We start from the raw sequence: 20,935 nt of genomic DNA, 5'->3' as shown, positions 1-20,935 counted from the left end.
AGGGTTATTTGATTTTGTAAAGATATTCTATTTTATGAGTAAAAGTATGAAGGTGGAATCTTTTATTTTTATAAAGATATATTTAGTAAGTTGGATTAATACATAATACACTAAGGTTATAAATACTTTAATACTAATTAAACATTTAAGGGCAAGTGAATGTTGGATGATAAAAGTATTAACATTTAATATGAGATGATACTAATATCATAATAGTTTAATGATAATTCGTTTAAGAAAAAAAAAGGAATAATTAAAAGAGATAAAAGAGAAATCTTTAATTTTATTTGATATTACGCAACTAAATATTTTCTTTCATTAAAGCTGCATTAAAAACTCTATTAAAACCTTTTGAAAACGATTTTTTTTTCTTTATTAGGACGTTTCATACAGTACAATTATGGGGAAAAAAAGAGCACTATTTTAAAATAATAATAATTTTACTAAATTTCTTAAATTTGTTTTCAAAGAGCAAAATTTGAATGGGATTTGGGAAGGCTTTCAAATTGGGCTTTTTGATCTGGACTTATGTGGGCTTTTGGCCCACTTCTTGATTCTCAAAGGTTTCATGAATCCCAGATTGCACCTCCTTCTGTCAAAAAAAGCTTGTAAAATAAAACTTTTTTTTGGCAAGGCTTAAATAACACATTTTCCGATCCACTCTCACCTCACCTGTTTTAAAGAAGCTAATATGAGTTTAACTCAACGATAATTGATATTAGTCTCTAACCAAGAGGTCGTGTTCCCGATAACTACTAAATACAAATTTGAAAGAATATTATGGTTTCTCTCACATATATTCAACGGTGTAAAACTACCCGCTACATTATGATGGTTTCTCCAATAATTTATTTCTTTGAAAGAGTTTAAAAATTTTTAGGACAATATTTTTAAGTAAATTTTTTTTCCACAAGTACTTTTAGAAAAAGCACATCACATATTTTCTAAATCACCTTGACCATGTAACCAAACCTTATTGTAGAAAAGTTATTTAAATCTATTAGGAAATACTTTTCATCATTTAAAATTTCAAAAGTCATATCAAATTTTTATTAAAAAAAAATAAAAAGGTGATATTAAATCATGGTTTTAAATATCTATCGACACAATTCATGTTTTCATGACATCGACAAATCGACATTTTCATCACATTACAAGAAAATTGACAAAATAAGAAAAATAGCAACAAAATGTCACTAATATATACATAATATTAATATTAATTATTTTTAACTAATTTAGAAATATTAAAATGTTTATTTGTCAATTTAAATATTTTTATGATTTTTTAAAATTTTTTCTAACTTTTACAGAAATATCCGTCGATATCGACATTTTATCGATATTTCTATCGATATTTCTATAAAATTGACATCGCGACATTTCCATCGATATCAACATTTAAAACTTTGTATTAAATTCACCGACATGAAATTAAAAGAATTCTATTGTTTTCTTACAATTTAAATGTATATATTTAACATAGAAAAAAGCATTCCACTTTTTTTTAGTACCTTTTAATCTTTGTTTACAATAAGCAAAATAAACATCTTTAAATATGGATTTGACAGACAGAGATTTTATATAATTAATGTTAGCATAAAGTTTTCTTTAGAATAAGGTAAAAGCACAATAAAAATTCCTTATACAGAAAAATGTTTACATATATGACCAACTTTAATTCAAAAGTAAATATTATTAACTTTAAACTATATGGCATGTTAATTATTGTTTTTATTTAATTTTCATTACTTCATAACCACTTTTGAATTATGTCCTCCTCTTTTAAGATTTCAATATAATCTTTAGTTATTTTGTAGCAATTTTTTTGTTAATTAATTAATTACTTTCTAGGTATGACTATGGGTTCATATTTGGAATATAATATAAAAGATATATTTCTCAACCATTTGTGAACCTAAGAAAGACTAATTTGACAATATAATACAAATTACAAAAACGAAGGCAGATTGACAGTTCATGCTAACTCTGAGAATAACTCAACAAGTTAAGACACCTATATCCAACCATAAAGTTGTTTGTTCGAATCTCCTAAAGCTCACATGTTGTATTTAAATAAAAAAAATTTGATAGTTCGTATATTATAAATTTATTTTACATGATAGATCGATAATGGTTAGGCAAAATATTGTATTAAAACAAACAATATCAAAATTAATAAAATCGTCATATAAGTTTCAAGCCAAAATCAAGGCTGACTACTTTACATAAAGTTATATTTTCATTTAATTCCATCCACCAATAATCTTTAAATTATAAAATTATATTAGAAAAAAGGTTTTTGCCAAGACTTGAAATGTCCACTGATAACAAAGCATATAGTTCCCTCAACCACTTATTTACTTTATAGAAAAAGAGAATATATTAATTAAATATCTCAAAATAGAATATGGTGCAAAAACCCAAGTTGAAGCATGACATAAAAAAGATTCTTAATTATTGAAATAGTATAAGGCATATATTTAATGACAGAAAAAGGGCATAATGTTGACATAGTGGTAGGATCGTCCCAACATGCTCAAAGTCACCAATTAATTTAATTAATCTGAGGTGTAAAGAGGATATAATATAAAAAAAAAATGGTATATATAATGAAGTTAAATTATACCTTATGCTCAATATATTAAATTAATAGTCACATTAAAAAAAATGTCACTTTCTATGCGTTAATTCCTATTTATAGTCAAGTGCAAACATAATGTCAGGGTTAGAGGGTTAGAGTTGGAAGATGGATATATTCTTTTCTAAAAAAAGAAAGAATTAAAAGAATAAATAAAAGAAGAGTTTGGCTAATAAATAAAAAAAATTAATTAGCACGACTTTATTATTATTTTTTTTAGTACAATCAGCGGGTAGGAGGATTTGAACTACCATTTGATTATAAAGACCGGTACCAATGACCTGACGCGCGAATTTTTCTTTTATAATTAAGTAGGATGAATGAGATATTTAACGTTAAGAAACTTTGAGCTCATATAAAATTATGTTTTTCGAATAGCATACCATCATTTCTTCTTCTTATTATTGTTATTTTTTGAGTTCAACAAGGAGCACAAGATTTGAACCTCTGATCTTTTTTTTTAAATTTTTTTATTGAGAATATATACCTATGTTAACAAGTTGAACTCTTTTCACTCATTAAATTTGATCCAATAATTTGTATTGAGTATTAATATTATATTAATTTAGCCTTGACTTTTGTATAAATTTGGAAACTAAAGGGAAAAAAATAATAGAGAACTAAAATTAATATTTGAGAATGTATTTAAATTATTGCTTGCTATTAGTCTTATATCCTATATCTAACCATTGACTTCAAAACTCCTATACCAACCCTATGATGATCATATGTAGCTATATTTTTCAAATTAATGCCCCTACCTAACATTGTAGCTCAATTGCCATAAAAATTTTCTTCACTTTAGCGGTCTATATAGCGTTTTTTTCTTAAGCTATTTTCAAATCTTTTCGTCTATTTACATTTTACAAAATCTCATTTCCTTCAAACTCCTATGACTTGAGATTAATTTGACTGCACGATGTGAATTTTTTTATTGATGATTTGTGCTTTTAAGTCTGATGGATTGTAAAGCACTCGAGCTTTTGGACTACATAAGACGTGTGTGTGTCATGATATAGGGAAGCATCAATATAGGATGAGTGAATCTAAATACTTTCCTCGAGATGGATTTGCATATATTGGTAATTATGTAGATAAGGGTATGTCGAAGTATATAATAAGTTAGACTAATTAGTTCAACCACAAAAATTATGCAATGACATTTGTCATATGGCTGGGATTTCTATAATAAATTAATCTAGCAACTTTACCAGCTCGTATAGTTAGACCAATTCTATTAGATTATACATGACATTGCAGAGGTTCAAACATAGGACTTCGTAGTCAGATCAATAAACTACCAACCAACACAAAAGTTTAAGGTGATGGATTGAGAAATTTAATTAATATATTGGATATTTAATCATGCCAACCGAACATATATCACATCTCAATACACATGATGATGTACTTCGCTATTCTTTCCTACAAACGAACCATAATCATCACATCTCTCGGAAACTCTTTGAAATTTTGAAGGATGAAGAGTGATAAAATAAAGAGAGAGAAATGAAGTTTTTTCCTTTAAAAAAAGTGAGTTTCCAAAAGCAAACCAAAAGATCAAAACAAGCCAAACCCCCCGTATCTCTCAAACCAACTGTGGCCCCCGACTCGCCATCTGCCCCCACAGTTTTCTCTCTTCTCTGTTTTCTTCTTTTTTTCTTTTTTTTTTTCAAACTTTTGACCTACCTATTTTTCTATCTTCCCATTTTAACCTTCAAAAGCAAATGAAATATTATTCAGCAATATCTAAGTAGGAATTCGGATATTTAATTTTTGTTCCAAACTCGTAACCTTTTCAAAATATATGTGTTGAGCTATGCTTACTAGCTTAACTAGATTGTTATTAGCCTTGAGTTAAACTATTTATAATATTTTATATGGTATGTTATTTTATTAAAATAAGATATATCCAACAACTCTTTAAATTCGTCAATATTAAATTGATCATAATAATATTTTATTATGCTAGCACACCCATTTTAAGTATATCATATATCTATGTAATTTTAGTTCAATTTCTCTATTTTAGTTCCAATACTTTCTTTTATAACAATATAATTTCTATACCTTACCGAATATAACAATCAACATTAAAAATTTCATTATGATTATTTGAGGTATTTTCACAATCGATATAAAAAGGTTACTGTATCTATATTTAATATTTACTTTTTCTTGTTTCTATATATATAGTCAAATATCCATATTCGATTAAGATTATAAAATATATCAATTTAAGTACTTATTTATATGGTAAAAAGACTAAATATGAAAGTGACAAAAAGCAAGTGTGTACATATATGTATATCATGATTTTTTTTAGGTGGTTGAGAAGATTTGAACTCACAACTTTATAATTGGAGATAGATATCAATAAGATTGTTCAGGTTGATATATCGTAATTTTTTTTGGGTTGAACTATACAAAAATGAAAAGTTAATATTAAAATGGAGAGGAAAAAATTACAGTGGATTATAATATTTGATGTTCTGGAATATTCTTGGGATGGTAGGAGGGGCAAAATAGTAAAAATAGGAGTGATCTCCGTGAAAAATCCGTCATTTTTCTTGCGGAAAAAGAAAACGCCAAAACAAGTGGCGACGATCTCTCGGTTCTAGAATCCGCTTAGTATAAACGCAGAGCAGAGCGGCCATAATCTCTCCCATTCACTGTCCTCTGCTTCCATTTCCCTCTCGTTTATCGCCTTCATTCTGCTTCTTCGATCTTCATTTCCATCCAAAAATGTCCGCCTTCAAGAGCAAGTACCACGGTAATCTCCCCCACTTGCTCAATTTCTTCCAATTTCTGCTTCCCCGATTTCCCCTGTTGCAATCGGACTGGAACTTTTGGATTTTCCTTGATCTCTTGTTTGTCTTTCTGTTTTCTCGGTTTGTTTGTTGCTTTAGTTTCTCGGATCTGGGTTATTTGTTCGATTCTATGTTCTTTTGTTTCCAGTAATCGGGTGTGGTACTCTGTTTCATGACTACTATGTTTGTTACTGCTGAGATCTAGAGTTCTTACTTGTTTAATTTTCCGGGGATTGGACCTGATCGTCCTTTGTTTTGATCCGAACTAGTGACCTATAATAACTCGTAAATTAGGTTTAGTTTGTTTACATTTTAAGTTACAGCCTCCTTGAGTGATTATATGATTTTTTTTTACTTCGTGTTTATTTGCTGTTTCGATATCATTTCATTGTCCTTGGATGTTGGAAATCGCTGGTTTAGATTCCTGAATTGCCCAATTACTGCTCATACTTCATTAACCTGAGTCTTTCTTCGATTTGTTTTAGCCTGGGGCCTAGAATCACTTCCTATTGAATTTGTCACTAAATTGGGATTTTTTGGTTCTCCCTGTTCTTTATATGGAAACTTTCTGGTTGTGGGGACAAAATTAATGGGAATAAATCTTTTGTGTAAAGGGGATTTCTTGTCCTGTGTTGTGAAGACGACTTTTTTTTTTTCCTTTTTGGGATGGAGTGGACCTACTAGAGGTAGAGGCCAAGAATTTAGCTGTCTTCGATATCTTCTTCTACTCTTTGCCTTTCTTCTTGGAGATTTTCTGGTTTCTTTCTATCTAAAATTTCCACCGATTTCTTTCAGAAGAGTAAAGCTTTCATTTCGTGAAGAAGGAATCTGAAATAATAATTTTCTTTCGTTACCTTTGACCACAAGGAATCTGATATGAAGAAGAAAATCTGAACATGTGGGAACTAATAAATGTAGTTCATAGTCATGGGTTTTGAATATATAGAACATAAATATTCCATTTTTTTTTCCCTATAATGCGTTTACTATATGTGTACATAAAAATATCTTGGCTCTGAAATGTTGAATGATCTTTTAATCGATTCCGATGAATCATCATTCTTCCTGTGAGAACTTCAGACCGTTCTTTTAGTATTTATGATTTATCTCTGCTGTTTGTGTTCTGTGCAGATGAGCTCATTGCCAATGCTGCCTACATTGGTACTCCTGGAAAGGGTATCCTTGCTGCTGATGAGTCAACTGGTACCATTGGCAAACGTCTAGCAAGTATCAATGTCGAGAATGTTGAAACTAACAGGCGTGCTCTTCGTGAACTCCTCTTCCTCACACCCGGTGCTCTTCAATACCTCAGTGGAGTCATCCTGTTTGAAGAGACTCTCTACCAGAGTACTGCTGCAGGTAAACTGTCAAAATAGTAAAATAGGAAGTCTAATTTTAGCTGTGTCGATAGCAAGGTTGAACAATGTAACTTTTAGATTTTCCGATTCACGAAGTGTTTACTCTATCTGATTGTTTTTGCAGGTAAGCCGTTTGTCGATGTTTTAAAGGAAGGCGGTGTGTTGCCTGGCATCAAGGTTGACAAGGGCACTGTAGAACTTGCTGGTACCAATGGTGAGACAACCACCCAGGGTCTTGATGGCCTTGCTCAACGCTGCCAAAAGTATTATGAAGCAGGTGCTCGGTTTGCCAAATGGCGTGCTGTGCTTAAGATCGGTCCGAACGAGCCCTCGCAACTGGCTATCAATGAAAATGCATATGGACTGGCTCGATATGCAGTTATCTGTCAGGAGAACGGTCTTGTTCCCATTGTTGAACCTGAGATTCTGGTTGATGGTCCTCACAGCATTGACAAGTGCGCCGAGGTGACGGAGCGGGTTCTTGCTGCATGCTACAAGGCCCTCAACGATCACCATGTCCTTCTCGAAGGAACTTTGTTGAAGCCCAACATGGTTACCCCTGGATCTGATGCTGCCAAGGTTGCTCCAGAAGTGATCGCTGAGTACACCGTTCGAGCTCTACAACGCACCGTCCCTGCTGCAGTTCCCGCCATTGTCTTCTTGTCAGGTGGGCAGAGCGAGGAGGAGGCAACCCTCAACCTCAATGCCATGAACAAGCTGAAGAGTAAGAAGCCATGGTCATTGTCTTTCTCATTCGGACGCGCCCTTCAGCAGAGTACTCTCAAGGCATGGGCAGGAAGGGAGGAGAACATTGAGAAGGCCCGGGCTGCCTTCCTTACAAGGTGCAAGGTGAACTCGGAGGCGACACTTGGAACATACAAGGGCGACGCCGAGCTTGCCGAGGGTGCAGCAGTGAGCCTTCATGAAAAGAATTACAAGTACTAAAATGGTTCTTGTGTGCTTTATGTTTTGAAGTAGTAGCTTGTTTTAAGCATAAGGTTGGAACATTTTGAGAAGTGTTGCTGTTCAGCTTTGGATTTTGTTGGGATTGTTGAGTGAGCTGCTGGTTTTTTCCATTTCAGTTGTAAAAGAAAACAAGAAAAAGCAAGGATTTATCTTGTCTTTACATTGAAATTTAGCTTTGTTTTTTCATTTTATTTTTCCAAGAAGAGAAGAAAAGAACTCATATTAGTAAACCAATTTGACTAATTGCTTATAAATGGTTGATCAACTAATATTAGATTATTGTTTAACCTTACTGATAATTAGTAAAATTTGAATGACTTTCCTATAACAAAACATTAATTGACCACAGAAATGGCTATGACTTTCCTATAATAAATCACTAATTGACCTCAAAATTTCCATGATTTTAGAATTCTATATTGGGCCGATCCCATGACACAAGCCCAAATAGATGGCTGAAATTGTTCTATTCCAAAATTCTTACAAATAGAAAAAAAAAGTGACTACTATTTTAACAAGCTGGATTCTGTTGAGATTAAAATATCTTTTTTAGCCCTCTAATTTGATTCTCGAAACAGTTGTATCTCTATATATTTTTGTTAAAAAACCATGTTTTTTTTCTTTCTGAAATTTAGCTAAGAATTAAATTAAACTTTTTTTTTAAAGAAGGATGAAAAATATAGTAATAAAATTGTGAGGAAACAAACATAAATTAAAAAAAAAAAAGAAATCGTTATAAAAAGAGATCTAAATATTACAATCTCAAAACATAAGGACCAGTATGAACACTAAAGTAGTAAAGCAATCACATATAGTAGAAAACAATCAAACTCCTGCCAGTCAACTTTTATTCTAAACTTTCAATTTTATTAAATTAGATTTCATCACCCCCTAACAAATCAATGCTCAAAATCATGCCTACAAAATCAATACACTAGAATAACCATTAAATAAATCTCCAAAAACTCAATAAAAAAAGAAAAATCCGAATGACAATTAATTTCTTACTCCTTCAATTTTGTAGTCTATTATCATAGACTATTCTAAATAAGAAACCTAACAAAAATTTATAAAATAAGTATTTATTTCATTGTCAAGGAAACGAAAACGGATTTTGAACTTAGAAGATTTTCCCAAGTATAATTGAACCACCAGACTCATTGCAGAGTAAGAAAAACTAGAACAAAACTAGAGATCACAAAGTAAAGTTAGAATTAAAAAAGATAAAGCCGAAGCCAAGAAAGAAGTCCAAAAGGCCAAACAACAGTTGAAACAGGGAAGCCCATGGTTTTGCATTATCAAACATGGATTCAAGAATCTCACTGAGCACTGCACACCTCTGAAAAAGCAGGCAACACAGAGAGAGAAGGGTTTCCAGTTTGAAAGATTTAGAAGAAGCAATTAAACAGAGAGAATTAGGAATAGAAGTGAGTGGAAGTTTGATGAATGGTCCATTAATGGCCAGAAACTCTCGAAGCAGACGACAATGGCAGATACCCAATTTGAGGAAAGAGGAGACCAAACCCTCAGTTTTCAGTTTTCAGTCACATCCTCCCCAAAATCCACAATATCTCTCACTATTAGTTACTATTTACTCACCCTTTAAAAAGCCTGTGTTGCTTTCTTACGTTATCCCCATTCAAACATGATGCAATCCCATCCCATCCAATCCATATATATAATTCTATATATATGCATACTTCTCTCTCTCCCTCTCTCGTTTTTCTTTCACTTTGATTTGATTTGTCTTGGGTCGTGGGTTAGATGTTTCGTTTCGGTCTTCGTATCGAAAAATTTTTCGTTTTGGTTATTCGGTGATTGTGGAAATGCGTTTTTGGATCGTGTTTAGTTGAAATCTCGAACACCTATATAGTGCTGTTTTATTATTGTATTGGGTTGTGTGTTAGAACTTTCGTTTTGGTTTCTATATTGAAAAAGTTTTTGTTTTGATTATTGAGTGATCGTGGAAATGTGTTTTTTGATCGTGTTTAGTTGAAATCTCGAACATCCATATAATGCTGTTTTATTTTAGTCTTTATAAGATGTTTTCTGTTCGTATTTATGTTGAGAGATATTTCGTTTTGATTATTGGGTGATCATGAAAATGTGTTTTTTGATTGCGATGAGTTGGGAAGTTTCAAACACCCGTATAATTAACGTTGTTCAACTTTGGTCAGATGCCTTGTTTTGGTATTTATATTGAGTTGGGTGATTAATTGTGAAAATATGTTTAGCTATTATTGTTGATTAATTTATTTAATTTAGTATTTTTAACACTATGATATGTTCTGAAATTTGTTGGAAAAAACTGTTGGTAGCTCTATTGGAAGTAAGATTCATTGGAACTATTTTTTTCAAAGAGACAACTCTTTGTCTATCTCTGCCACTTTCAAAGGACATTTTTTCATTTAAGGGAAGCTGAGGATTGTACAAGCCAAAAGGAGGGTTGAGCTCACCCATGTATTTATTTCTATTTTATGACACCCTCAAAAAAAAAAAAAATCAAACATCCTGAACAAATGATTCACGGTCGTTTGTAAACGTTTACATCACCGTTTGCATCTTCCGATCCTTCTCAACTAAAGGATGTTTGACTCACGGGGTGTAGTAAGATTGGATTTGTGTCACATCTAAGGTTGAAATATGTTTACGTACAGCCGTAATAGAAGTTGTTTAAGTAAATTATTCGCATTTGAGAAAGACGTAGGCTTAGAAGTTCGCAACTCTAGACCATACAAATTCAACCCACGAGTCAAATGTCTCAGGATAAACTTTAGAGAATATTAGAACGTCACAAAATTGATTCAATCATTACAAAAGAAAATACTAATTAATATATATATATATGAACCGGAAGTTAAAAAGTTCAAGTTTGTTAACCAAAAATGATAAATTTAATCTACAAAAATTGAATTAATGTCAGGTTTAATTACTTGTATAGGTAAAGCTCTTGCATTAACTTTAATTAATTATAAACTCGATATAATTTAGTTTTATTTTCTTAGGGTATGTAATAATGAAAAAAGCCACTTGTAGGGAACAGTTACATTATTTGTCCTCTCAAAGATAGAAAATTTGTAATAAATTTAAAAAGCACATGCAAATAGCAGCAAAAATTGACCATGCAGACATATAATTATAAATGACCTTTTAGATAATTATTTGCAGCCGAAAAGAATTAATAAAAAATCCAACTAAAATAGTTAAATTTTTAATTTTCTTAGAAAAAGGTATAAACAAGGAAAGGAAAATTAAATTTTGAAAAAAGAAATTCCCAAGTTAAATTTGAATTAGTTAGACATTGTCGGTTGAGTCATCGTTAAATCGATTTATTTTCTATTGAAATATAATTTTTTACTAAACAGTTAATTTTCAATTGTCACGAGTGGATTATATGTCTTTTCAACACATTGCAGTGAAAGTATATAACTTTGAAAATTAACCTTTTGTAACCCATCATTAAGGGTGTTTAGAGCAAAGCCGATAAATATTAATCAAATATTTATTTAATGAAATTGATGCCAAAAAAATAAAAAAAAAACTTTTAGAGAAAATGAAAGCGAATCATAGTCTATAAAAGTAAATAATGATATGAAAATTAATATAACTACATGATTGAAACAAATTAGTAAACAAATAGAAATGTAAATATATGATCCACAAATCAAGAACTATGGAACATGTGATTAGGGGATCTAAACGAGAAAAATACAACAATATTTGATTTAATTTGCAATAATATTAATAATTCTCGGCCCTCTTCACCAATTAAACACATTAATTTGGATGAAGAAATCCCATTAATTAAATATATATATATATATATATATATTAAATAATTAGCTAAATGACCCCTCAAAAACCAACCAACTTACTAAGCTAACCCTAGACAAAGTGAATAATCTCCCTCTCTCTTAGTTAGCCAAATCTTCCAAGTTTTGCAGAAAGGTCCTCATTAATTAGCTTAATTAAGTTTGATCACCTCCATTGTTGAGTTTGAGCCCAAAATTTTCCCACAAGCCAGACTGAGATTGATCTCCCTCCCCCATCAAGAAACGAAAGCAGCTATCTTGCACCACACCGGCCGCTGCCGCCACCGCCCGCGTTGGAACTATTCGGACTTTGCTCTTTCATTTCACTGCCGTAGGCACCGCTGCCGCCTCCGCCGCCGTAGAGGGAGGAGTCATTTTGGAAGTAAAGGTTGTAGGTTGTGGTGGTGGTGGCTGATCTTGAAGTCTCCTTTCGTTTCTTGTTGCCTTGATCTATTATTTTTCTCTGGTAATTGTTGTCTTGTAATTCTCTAGCTGTGCTGTTGTTTAGTATTTCGCTCCCGTCTTCGTTTTGGTTCTCGCTGTTATTTTGACGGTGCTCGACTGCCATTAATCGGTGGTCGGGCGAGGAGTTGTTGTCGTACTCTCCTATTTCTCGTCCTGTTAGCTTTTGTAATGCCTCCATTAATGCTGCATCTCTAGCTTCTATCCATGCTCTCTCCTTTGCCCAAAAGCTCCTCTCGCGATCGATTCGAGATACTTCTTGTCTCCTCCATTCCTCCTCCCGAATCTAAAATACAAATCATGTAAACTCGAATAAATAACTGAAATTATTACGATTTTACGATACTCAAAAGGTGCATTTTCGTCATTCAGAATAGCTGACATGATATGAATATTACTCTTGTAATTATGGTTAGATATATATACGACAGTGTTTGTTCTTATAAATGAAAATGTGCATTTTCGTTGTTTTAGAATAACTGACATGATGTGAATAAAATATCAGTCTCGTAACGATCAACGAGTTTGTTCTTATAAATGAAAATTTGAATAACTGATATGATGTGAATAAAATGTCACTCTTATAACAGTTAGATATACCAACGAGTTTGTTCTTATAAACGAAAATTCAAATTCAAAACCCAAAAGAAGGGACGAGAGGAATACCATTCTCTCTTTCTCCTTTTGTTCAAGAGTTTTCATGAGCTTCTCCAACCAAGCCTCTTGCTTGTCAATCAGCTTCCTCATTTGCGAGTCGATGAATTGCTTGATCTTCGCCTTCCAACATTTCCTGCCTCGTCGCTTCCTCCGCTTCTCCACAGAATCGTTGTCCATTACGCCGATGGAGCCAAGTTCATCGGACGAGGCCGAGGTTTCGAACTCCGACGTGTTCGAGAGGCTGAGGCTGTGAGGAGCCTCGTGGCTCATCGGAGCGGTGGCGATCGGGTTGTTGGTCGTCCCATTTTGCTGGAATCTGAGGTTGTTGTCTCCGAGGAAATGGGAGTCTGGAAGTGAAGTGGCATTGCTGGTTTCGCCATAGAGAGCTTCCAGCTGCCGGAAGAATCTGTAGTTCTTACCGTCTTGTCTTCCAGCTTTCCCTTCCTTGGTCTTTTTGTAATATTTATACAAGTTCTCGAATTTTTCTCTGCATTTTTTCCCACTTCTTTGATAATTGTGTTCCTCAGCCATGATCCTAAAACGAAAATATAGCAAGTTTTATTCATTTGTATGGACATAGAGAGAGAGAGAGAAAAATTCAGAATAGTTCAGAAAAAAAGAAACAATTTTTATGGAAAACCCTAGATTTAGAAATGCAATTGAAGAAAAGAAACTGAAAATAACAAGCAAAAATGAGAGAATTGTGCTTAAAATTGCTACAAATTCATCTTTGTTGCTTAAAATTGTGCATTAAATTAACCAACAAGATGAAAATTTGGATTAATTTTGAGAGTTTGGGCATTTGGGTGTTTTTTTTTTCCTTCTTTCTGGGGGGTGTTACTTTAAAAAATACCAGAGTTCTTGGGCATTAAGAGGGTTGGTTGTGTTCTTATAACAATACAGCAAGAAAACTTGCAGACACAAGAAAAAATTTGAAATAATAATAATAAAAAAAAAAAGAGAGAGTACAAAATTTGAAATTTTTTGGACTCAAAAAATTAAAGACAGTCCCAATTCTTCTCTCTCTATCACACTCTCTCTCTTCGTTCTGGAAAGTGGATTCTAAGACAAACATTAAGAAAGCAAACAAACCACAGCTGAATTCATGTAGACTGTGTGGTCATTTTCAAAATTCAAACCAAAGAAAAAACCCAAACCAAAAAATCAAAAAAAAAAAAAAAGAAAACCCCATAAAATTAGGATAAAGAACACACACAACACAAGCTCACAATCCCAGAAGTAGTGTAAAAATTTCAAGTTATGGAGTTTTAATCAACAATTCTAAAAAAAAAAAAAAGAAAATTGAATTTAAATTAAGTTAATTAATTACCTAGAAACTTCATCCCAAAGGGGGCCTTTTTGATTGGCCTCTTTGAACTTAGAATCAAGGCGAGATCTGATCTCCAAAAGCGTAAGAGTTTCCTGGCGCGGCCATCTCCCGGTGCCGCTGTCTCCGGCGAGGCACCCGGTTTCCCCTTCGAACCCGGCGGCGGTGGCGGAGGCGGAATGATCAGAGCGGAAGTCGGGGAGAGGGTCACGTGGCATCATCATGATGAGGTCGTAGGGGTTGGAGTTGGGGTGAAGATTCCGGTAGGCTGCGGCGGCGGCGGAGAGGTCATGGTGGCCGGGGAAATGGGAGCGAGCTGGGGGGGCGGTCATGAGGTGGCGGAGATCGGAGAGCCCATATTGATCCTCCATGTCCATATGGGAGAGGGAATTAAAAAGAGAAATTAAAAAGAAAAAAAGAAAAAAGAAAAAAATGGGATCGAGAGGGGGAGAAAATAGGATTAAAAAAAAAAGGAAGAGAGAGAGAGAGGAAAAAGAAGAGAGTAGCGGCAGGGTCGGATCGTGTCGTCCACGAAAAAGCTAGAATTTACGCAGTGGAGTCAGGATGATGGTCCCATGTCTTATGTCAAACAACTCTGTATGTTCTCTTCTCTCTCTGCCCTCTAAAACACTACTACTACTTCTACTATTATACTATTACTCTCTTTTTTCTCTCTCTTCCTTTTCATTTTTAGGGTTTGTTATGTATTTATGGCTATGTGTTTTGAGTTTCGAGTGTCTATTTTGGTCTTTGAACTTGCGGGTTTGGGTTGAGCATGCCAATTGATTGTGCTTGGTTTGCGGGCTGGTCGAGCTTGGGGTTTGGTTTGTTGGATAAATTCGTGGGCTCTTCGATCGTACTCTCCCCAGACCCACGCCTAATTTGCATACTTTCTTTTAGTTCTGACTTAGACATAGTTCTGGGCAAAGGGTCGTCGTCCAACTCCAAAAGAAAAGAAAATGTGGTGCTTAATTCCACTTGTAAACTCAAAAAAGCTATTGATTACTTCAATTTGGTTCATGCAGTCCTTGTGTGCCCAGAGGATCGGATGAGCGAGTTTGATTATATTTGAGAGTTTATTGATTGGATATAGATTTGAACAAAAGATTTTTAAACACTTGGTGCATTTTGTTTAGAGTTAAAGATGTTGAAATTTCACCATGAATACCACCATGTGCTTGGGACCTTAAGGTATCACCTATTTTGAAGTCTCAAGTTTGAGTCCTACACAAGTCGTAGTGTTGCTCAACCGTCCTACACTGGTCATAGTGTTGTTCAATCCGAGCAACAGAGACTCGAATTATAGGATCCACTAACTAAGTCACACGACATCAATTCTAGAAAATAATTTTTTTTGGATGATGTGTCATGGTTTGACAATTATTTGGACTAATTACAAATAAAGGAATGGATAGAGATATATAATTAAGGATTGGATTATTATATTTTTGTGATATATTTTCTTAGGATAAATTATATTTTCGTACAATTTATCTACTAAGTTTGTTTTGAGATCACACCACCTTGCATTCTAGATTTTAAGGCTACTGAATTTGTCCAATTAATGTATGTTAAATGGTCAAGACTAAAGTAGTCTTAATTAGCCAAATTAAATATGAATCCAACAGTTTAAAGTATTAAGTAGCTTTTCTGATAGTTTAAAAGCTCAAATTATCCCATCCTACACATATAATGCCATATTTAAAAGAAGGAAAAAAAAAAACCTTAATTATGAGTACAGTGATGTTTTTGTTTTTAATTTTATTTTTTCTGAAAATAGTACGAGAAAATATTAAAACAACCAAATAATGTAAATGATATTTTTTAAACGAGGAGTTCAATTATAGGATAGGAGGCGGTCAATTATGCCAATCATCTCTTATAATTTTTATGGTGGACATATCACGTCATTAATTTTATAAATAAAATATAATTCAATTTCATACTATAAATTAGTAAAAAAAAAACATGATACATAAATCATAAAAAAAATTATACTATCTTTTTTTTTTCTATTTAACACAAACTAAATGACATGTTGTATTTTTGGTTTTTTAAAAAATTAAAATTGATATATATGTACTAAAAAAGAGGTAGTTAGACCTATAACAATTTGACTCAAAATATGAGATAGATTTATTACTAATAAACACGTCTATCAATCTATCACATATTAACAGTACTCGTATCGATGTGTGACGTCCGAGTAGAGAGAAGGAGTATATAAATGAACCAATACCACGTTCGAATGAGAGGGATCCTGAGACCATGAAATCATGATTAAGAAAATGCTTAAAATAATTGATAATTACTAGACAAGGTGCAACTTTCTTTTCGGTTACTCACATGCTTTACTAGGAAGCATGTGAGTAATGATAAAGAGAATGACGAATGATTAGGCTCAAATCAAATTAATTATTTGTCCTCCATTACAATTCTCCTATTAAAAACGTTGTGTTCGGGTCAATTTCAATTTTCTTTACGACTCATTTTTCAAAAATCATTTAGCAAAAATTTGGTGGGAGACGTGCATCTTTTGTTCATCTTGCATTATGGGTAAATATTTACCTATGCATAGGTTAGATACGAGCTATACAATTCAAACTTCCTTCAACGATGACTTCTTAAAATTTTTAATTTTTTTTTGTTAAATTCTTTTATGAGAATTTAACATTAAGATCAGGTGACCTATAGAGTAGGTTATTAATATTTTAGTTATTGAGCTATGATAGAGTAAATTTATTTTAGAGGTTAAGGGGTGTTTGGACGCAGAGAGAAGAGAGAAATTTGGGAGGAATAAGGAAAAATAGAAGTTGTGTGTTAAAAAAAAGAAAAAAAAGTTTTGGAGGGGTAATACTGGTATTTGGCAGAGAGCACGACACCAAACGACAAGTCGAGTAAAGACGAGGTGGGGTGTGGGTGTGGGCTTCCTGTTGCTGACGTGTACAGTGCTTAGGATTCTGACTTTTGACCTGTCGCATTCCCTCGAGCTAAAAAATTACGCGCTCTCTCACTCGCCACGTCATCACCCAACACGACGTCGCTTCACCCACTTTCTCTTCCACCAATCACAAACCCAGTCAAACCTGGTCAATTGGAATAGTCAACCAACCCACCTCTCATCAAAAGTGGTCATAAATTTGCCTTTTTAGTGCCTTTATTTTATTTTATTTTTAAAAAAATATTTTTTTTCTTTCTATTTCAAAATCAACTCTTGCCTTTTTTTTTTTTTTTCATTCTCTTATTCGAACTCATGATATTTGAAGATACCTTATTCAATTGAATTATGCTCAAGTTGACATGACTTATTATCTGTTTGATAGCGACTTTAGTTTCTAAAAGGGATTTAAGATATTCTTATCATTTAATTTTTCACGTTTTTTTGATACCACGTGAGATTTTTATTTTTATTTTTATTATTTTTTTTGATACCACATGAGATTTTTATTAAATACGTTTTTTTAATTGAAAAAAATTAGGGTCTTTCCTTTATATTATTTATTCACCTTGACTAAGATTCAACCACTTCAAACACTTTTTCATTACAAGTTTTGTATTACTTTTAAAAATTGCGATAAATGATTAGTAAACGTTCTTGTGCGGTTGGAGATTATTATTCATGAATTTTGATTTTGAAAAGAAATGTTTCGAAAATTGGAAGTATCAACAATTTGTGTTGCAAACCTGAGTTTAGTTTAGTGGTAATTGATACCAGTCTCTGAACAAAAGGTCTTGAGTTCGAATCTCCTCACTCCACTTGTTGTACTAAAAAAATTTGTGTTCCTAAAACATGGGAATTGGAAAATTGGTAGAGGTCAAGCTTCTAGGTAGCTAGCTAGGGTTATAAAAGCTTATAAACCCAATTATTCTGTGCTTAAATTTATAGGTACTATGTAATTTTAAAGTTCGTAACATGCATGTATATAACACCAATAATTCAATCATTAAATTCTTCCACCGCATTTGTTCATATTTATTTTTCTTGAAGAAGAAGACTCATATATCATGAATGTGGATTTATTCTTATGTCGATTAGAAATAAAGAGGGCCATGAAGCATATGAGTAAGAACAAGAGATCTCTATCGCTATCTTTACAGGAAAACTTTAAGGTAGGATCTACTCCACATATAGAGGGGTTTAAAAATAAAACCACGAGCACAAGGAGGATCCATCATTCTAGAATGCCAAAGAGAGAGAGAAACTTTTACCCCAAAGGGCAGTCAAATGTTTCCCTGTGTCGAAGTCATCGATCAATTCAAAAGTGTGAAATGACCTCTTACTTTGATAATACCATGTTAAATCACCAATCAACCAAAAAGTTTAAGTGGAAGGATTACGATAAATTTAATCATTATTAGTCTGTCGTTGTTAAGGATCCCACACTGAAAAGAAAAGAGACCTTGCAAAGGTTTATAATAGACATGAACAAGCTACTCCTCTCATTGCCAATTAGTTTTGAGATGGAACCCCATGAGTATTGATATAGTATCAGAGCCCAACAAACTCAAACGAGCATCCGGTCCAAAAATGAGATCCGACCAAGATCAATGAGCCAAAAGAGCCACAATCTAAAGGGGGCACGTTAAGCATCCCACATTGAAAAGACAAGAACAAAGCCATATGATATCTCAATTGATACAAGATGTTTCAGGCATAGTCAAAAAGGTAAAACCACGCACTCTCTCTTAAGTCAAAATTAGTAAACCATATCGTACCATTACACGAAACATATGAGGAGGACCCATCCCCGTTCCCGTCCCGTCCCGTCGGAGTTCGATTTCATATTTGGTAAAGGGCAGTGAGGATATGATGTAGGAAATGCAATGGGGAAGACCAATAATTGAAAAGAAGAGAAGTACTATATCTGAGAATAGGGTAAAGGGTTTCAGAGTTTCAGGGGCTGGGATCGGCTGCCTATTGTGTTGGTGTGTGGCAGTACGACTTTGGGCTCAGAATGCAAGTGGAGCCCTGTTTTTTTCTTTCTTTTTTATTTGCATCAATGAATTCAAACCACGCATACCCTGACCCCATGTGATTTTCAAACCCCATTCCACACATCTTCCTATCGACTCTCTGATCACCTTTTGTACTATTTCTATTTCCCTCCCCATTTCTTTAATACCATTTCCCACTGTTTCCGTCCAACACGAGTGCGTGTACGTGTTTGAGCCAGTTTACGTGTTCTTGCCCAGAAAGGAACATCTTCATAACATTGCGTTTAACTCTTGTAGAGCCTCGCAGATCAACTTTTTGAGACATATACCCTCTGGTTGTTCACCTGGACCTGGAAAGATTTTGAATTTTCGGATGGAAAATGTGCATTTGATTGAAGTTTATTGGGTGGGTCGTCATTATTTGGTTTACGATGGCTGATTAGAGATGTGAATATATATGTGTGTGTCAGGGTGTTTGGAACATTTTCTCTTTCGTACTTCGTTTAAAATGAGTGTCTTTTTGACCCATTTACCTACTTTGTGACAAAAACATTTCCAGTTGTCTCTTGACTTATTATTGCAACATTTCGTGTCGTTACGCTCGAAAATAAAGTTTTTAAGACGTATCCTCTCTTCATAAATTAAATTCACCATGTGAAAACATATGATCGATTTGGATTTTTTAGGTGGTTCATTATTAGTTTACAGTGTACAGTGTTATGATTAAAGTTGTGAATAATGTGCTTTCAGTGTAGCATCTGTGGAGTGAAATAAAAAACAAAATCGTAATTATTATGCCAAAAATAAATAATATCATACCAATTATGATAATGTTGAGGGTCTCTTGTCCGGATGGACTCCCAACAACATCTTTCTCTTTCGTATTTCATCTAAAACGAACATTAGAACCACTTTATGTACTCTCAAACCAACTCTCAAGAAGCATACCTTAGGTTCATTATTTTTTTCTTAAATAAAAGATTAGCTTATTAACACAAATGAAAGAGAAAGAGAGCCAATTAACACAATTAGCGCGAATAAAAAAAAGTACCATAAAGCAAAATTACAAAAAGATTGAACAAGAAACACTTGAAATCTAACAAGACTCCAAGTAGGGTAAATGTTCGATCTCACGACCTTTTGGTTGGAGATTCGAGCTCACTCAAGCACTCTAAAAACCACGTTGTTCCTCTCCATTCACAACCCCATAAAACCGCTAAAAAATCTACCCATTTTTCTATGAAATTATGCCTTACACCATACAAGATACAGAGATTTAAATTTTCAAACAAAAGAAAAAAAAATTTGGTGGATCGAAATTTACCCGAGGGATGATTATTAGTTTTACCCATATTAGAAAATCAAAAGAAGACATGAATAAGTATCATGTGTTTAGAACATTAATTGAAAAGTTGGTGTAAGAGAAGGGTTTGGTGTTGTTTTTCTTTTATTAAATGTTAGCTATGGAGCTGTTGCTTTCCCAATCGCTTTCTAATGGCCTCTCATGAATGAAAAAGTTGAGAAAACAACACAACAAACATAAAAAAAATAAATGAAGTAGACTCTAATTTTATTTTTATTATTTATTATCAAATTATCAAATTATCAATTTTTTTTTAAATTTTATTGGGGGGCAACTTTTATTTTATTTTATTTATTTTCCTAGCCATTCAACACTCAAAGAGGTACAAAAGGCTTAATCAAAAGTGCTGAGGAAATTTTCATGCTCTGATCAACTTGGTCCATGCTGTCAATTGGGTGTGCAGCTTTCTTCTAGTTTACAGTGAAGTTGTCTACTAGATTTGAGGGTGTGGCAAGAAATGAGAATTTTTATATATCTATTTTTAATTTATTTTGGCTACCGAGATCGGAAAAATATAACCTACAACATTAATTACAATCTCGCAACCTGAGACATACGACGCCCTCCACATCCATCACAAGAGATTTCCTCTTGCAATCCGAAC

At 33.2% G+C, this 20,935-nt stretch overlaps 2 protein-coding genes across 2 annotated transcripts; one reads left to right on the top strand and one right to left on the bottom strand.

The window, feature by feature from the left end:
• The first annotated feature begins 5,243 nt into the window (after window positions 1-5,243).
• On the top strand, window positions 5,244-7,961 carry LOC111014312 (fructose-bisphosphate aldolase 1, cytoplasmic). Its single transcript, XM_022288992.2, has 3 exons — window positions 5,244-5,414; window positions 6,583-6,810; window positions 6,934-7,961. The coding sequence occupies exons 1-3, from the start codon at window positions 5,387-5,389 to the stop codon at window positions 7,752-7,754; spliced, it is 1,077 nt and encodes a 358-aa protein (XP_022144684.1). The 5' UTR covers window positions 5,244-5,386; the 3' UTR covers window positions 7,755-7,961.
• A 3,515-nt stretch (window positions 7,962-11,476) lies between these two features.
• On the bottom strand, window positions 11,477-14,646 carry PTL (Duplicated homeodomain-like superfamily protein). Its single transcript, XM_022288923.2, is given in 4 exon segments — window positions 11,477-11,854; window positions 11,856-12,335; window positions 12,716-13,241; window positions 14,037-14,646. Coding segments are annotated over 4 exon segments (1,491 nt in total). The 5' UTR covers window positions 14,411-14,646; the 3' UTR covers window positions 11,477-11,743.
• Window positions 14,647-20,935: the final 6,289 nt, after the last annotated feature.

This window comes from Momordica charantia (genome assembly GCF_013281855.1).
Source record: "Momordica charantia cultivar OHB3-1 chromosome 5 unlocalized genomic scaffold, Mcharantia_2.0 BLBB01000005.1, whole genome shotgun sequence".
NCBI classification, from domain to species: domain Eukaryota; kingdom Viridiplantae; phylum Streptophyta; class Magnoliopsida; order Cucurbitales; family Cucurbitaceae; genus Momordica; species Momordica charantia.
The sequence above is the reverse complement of the archived record's forward strand: the minus strand, read 5'-3'. Positions and strand labels throughout refer to the sequence as shown.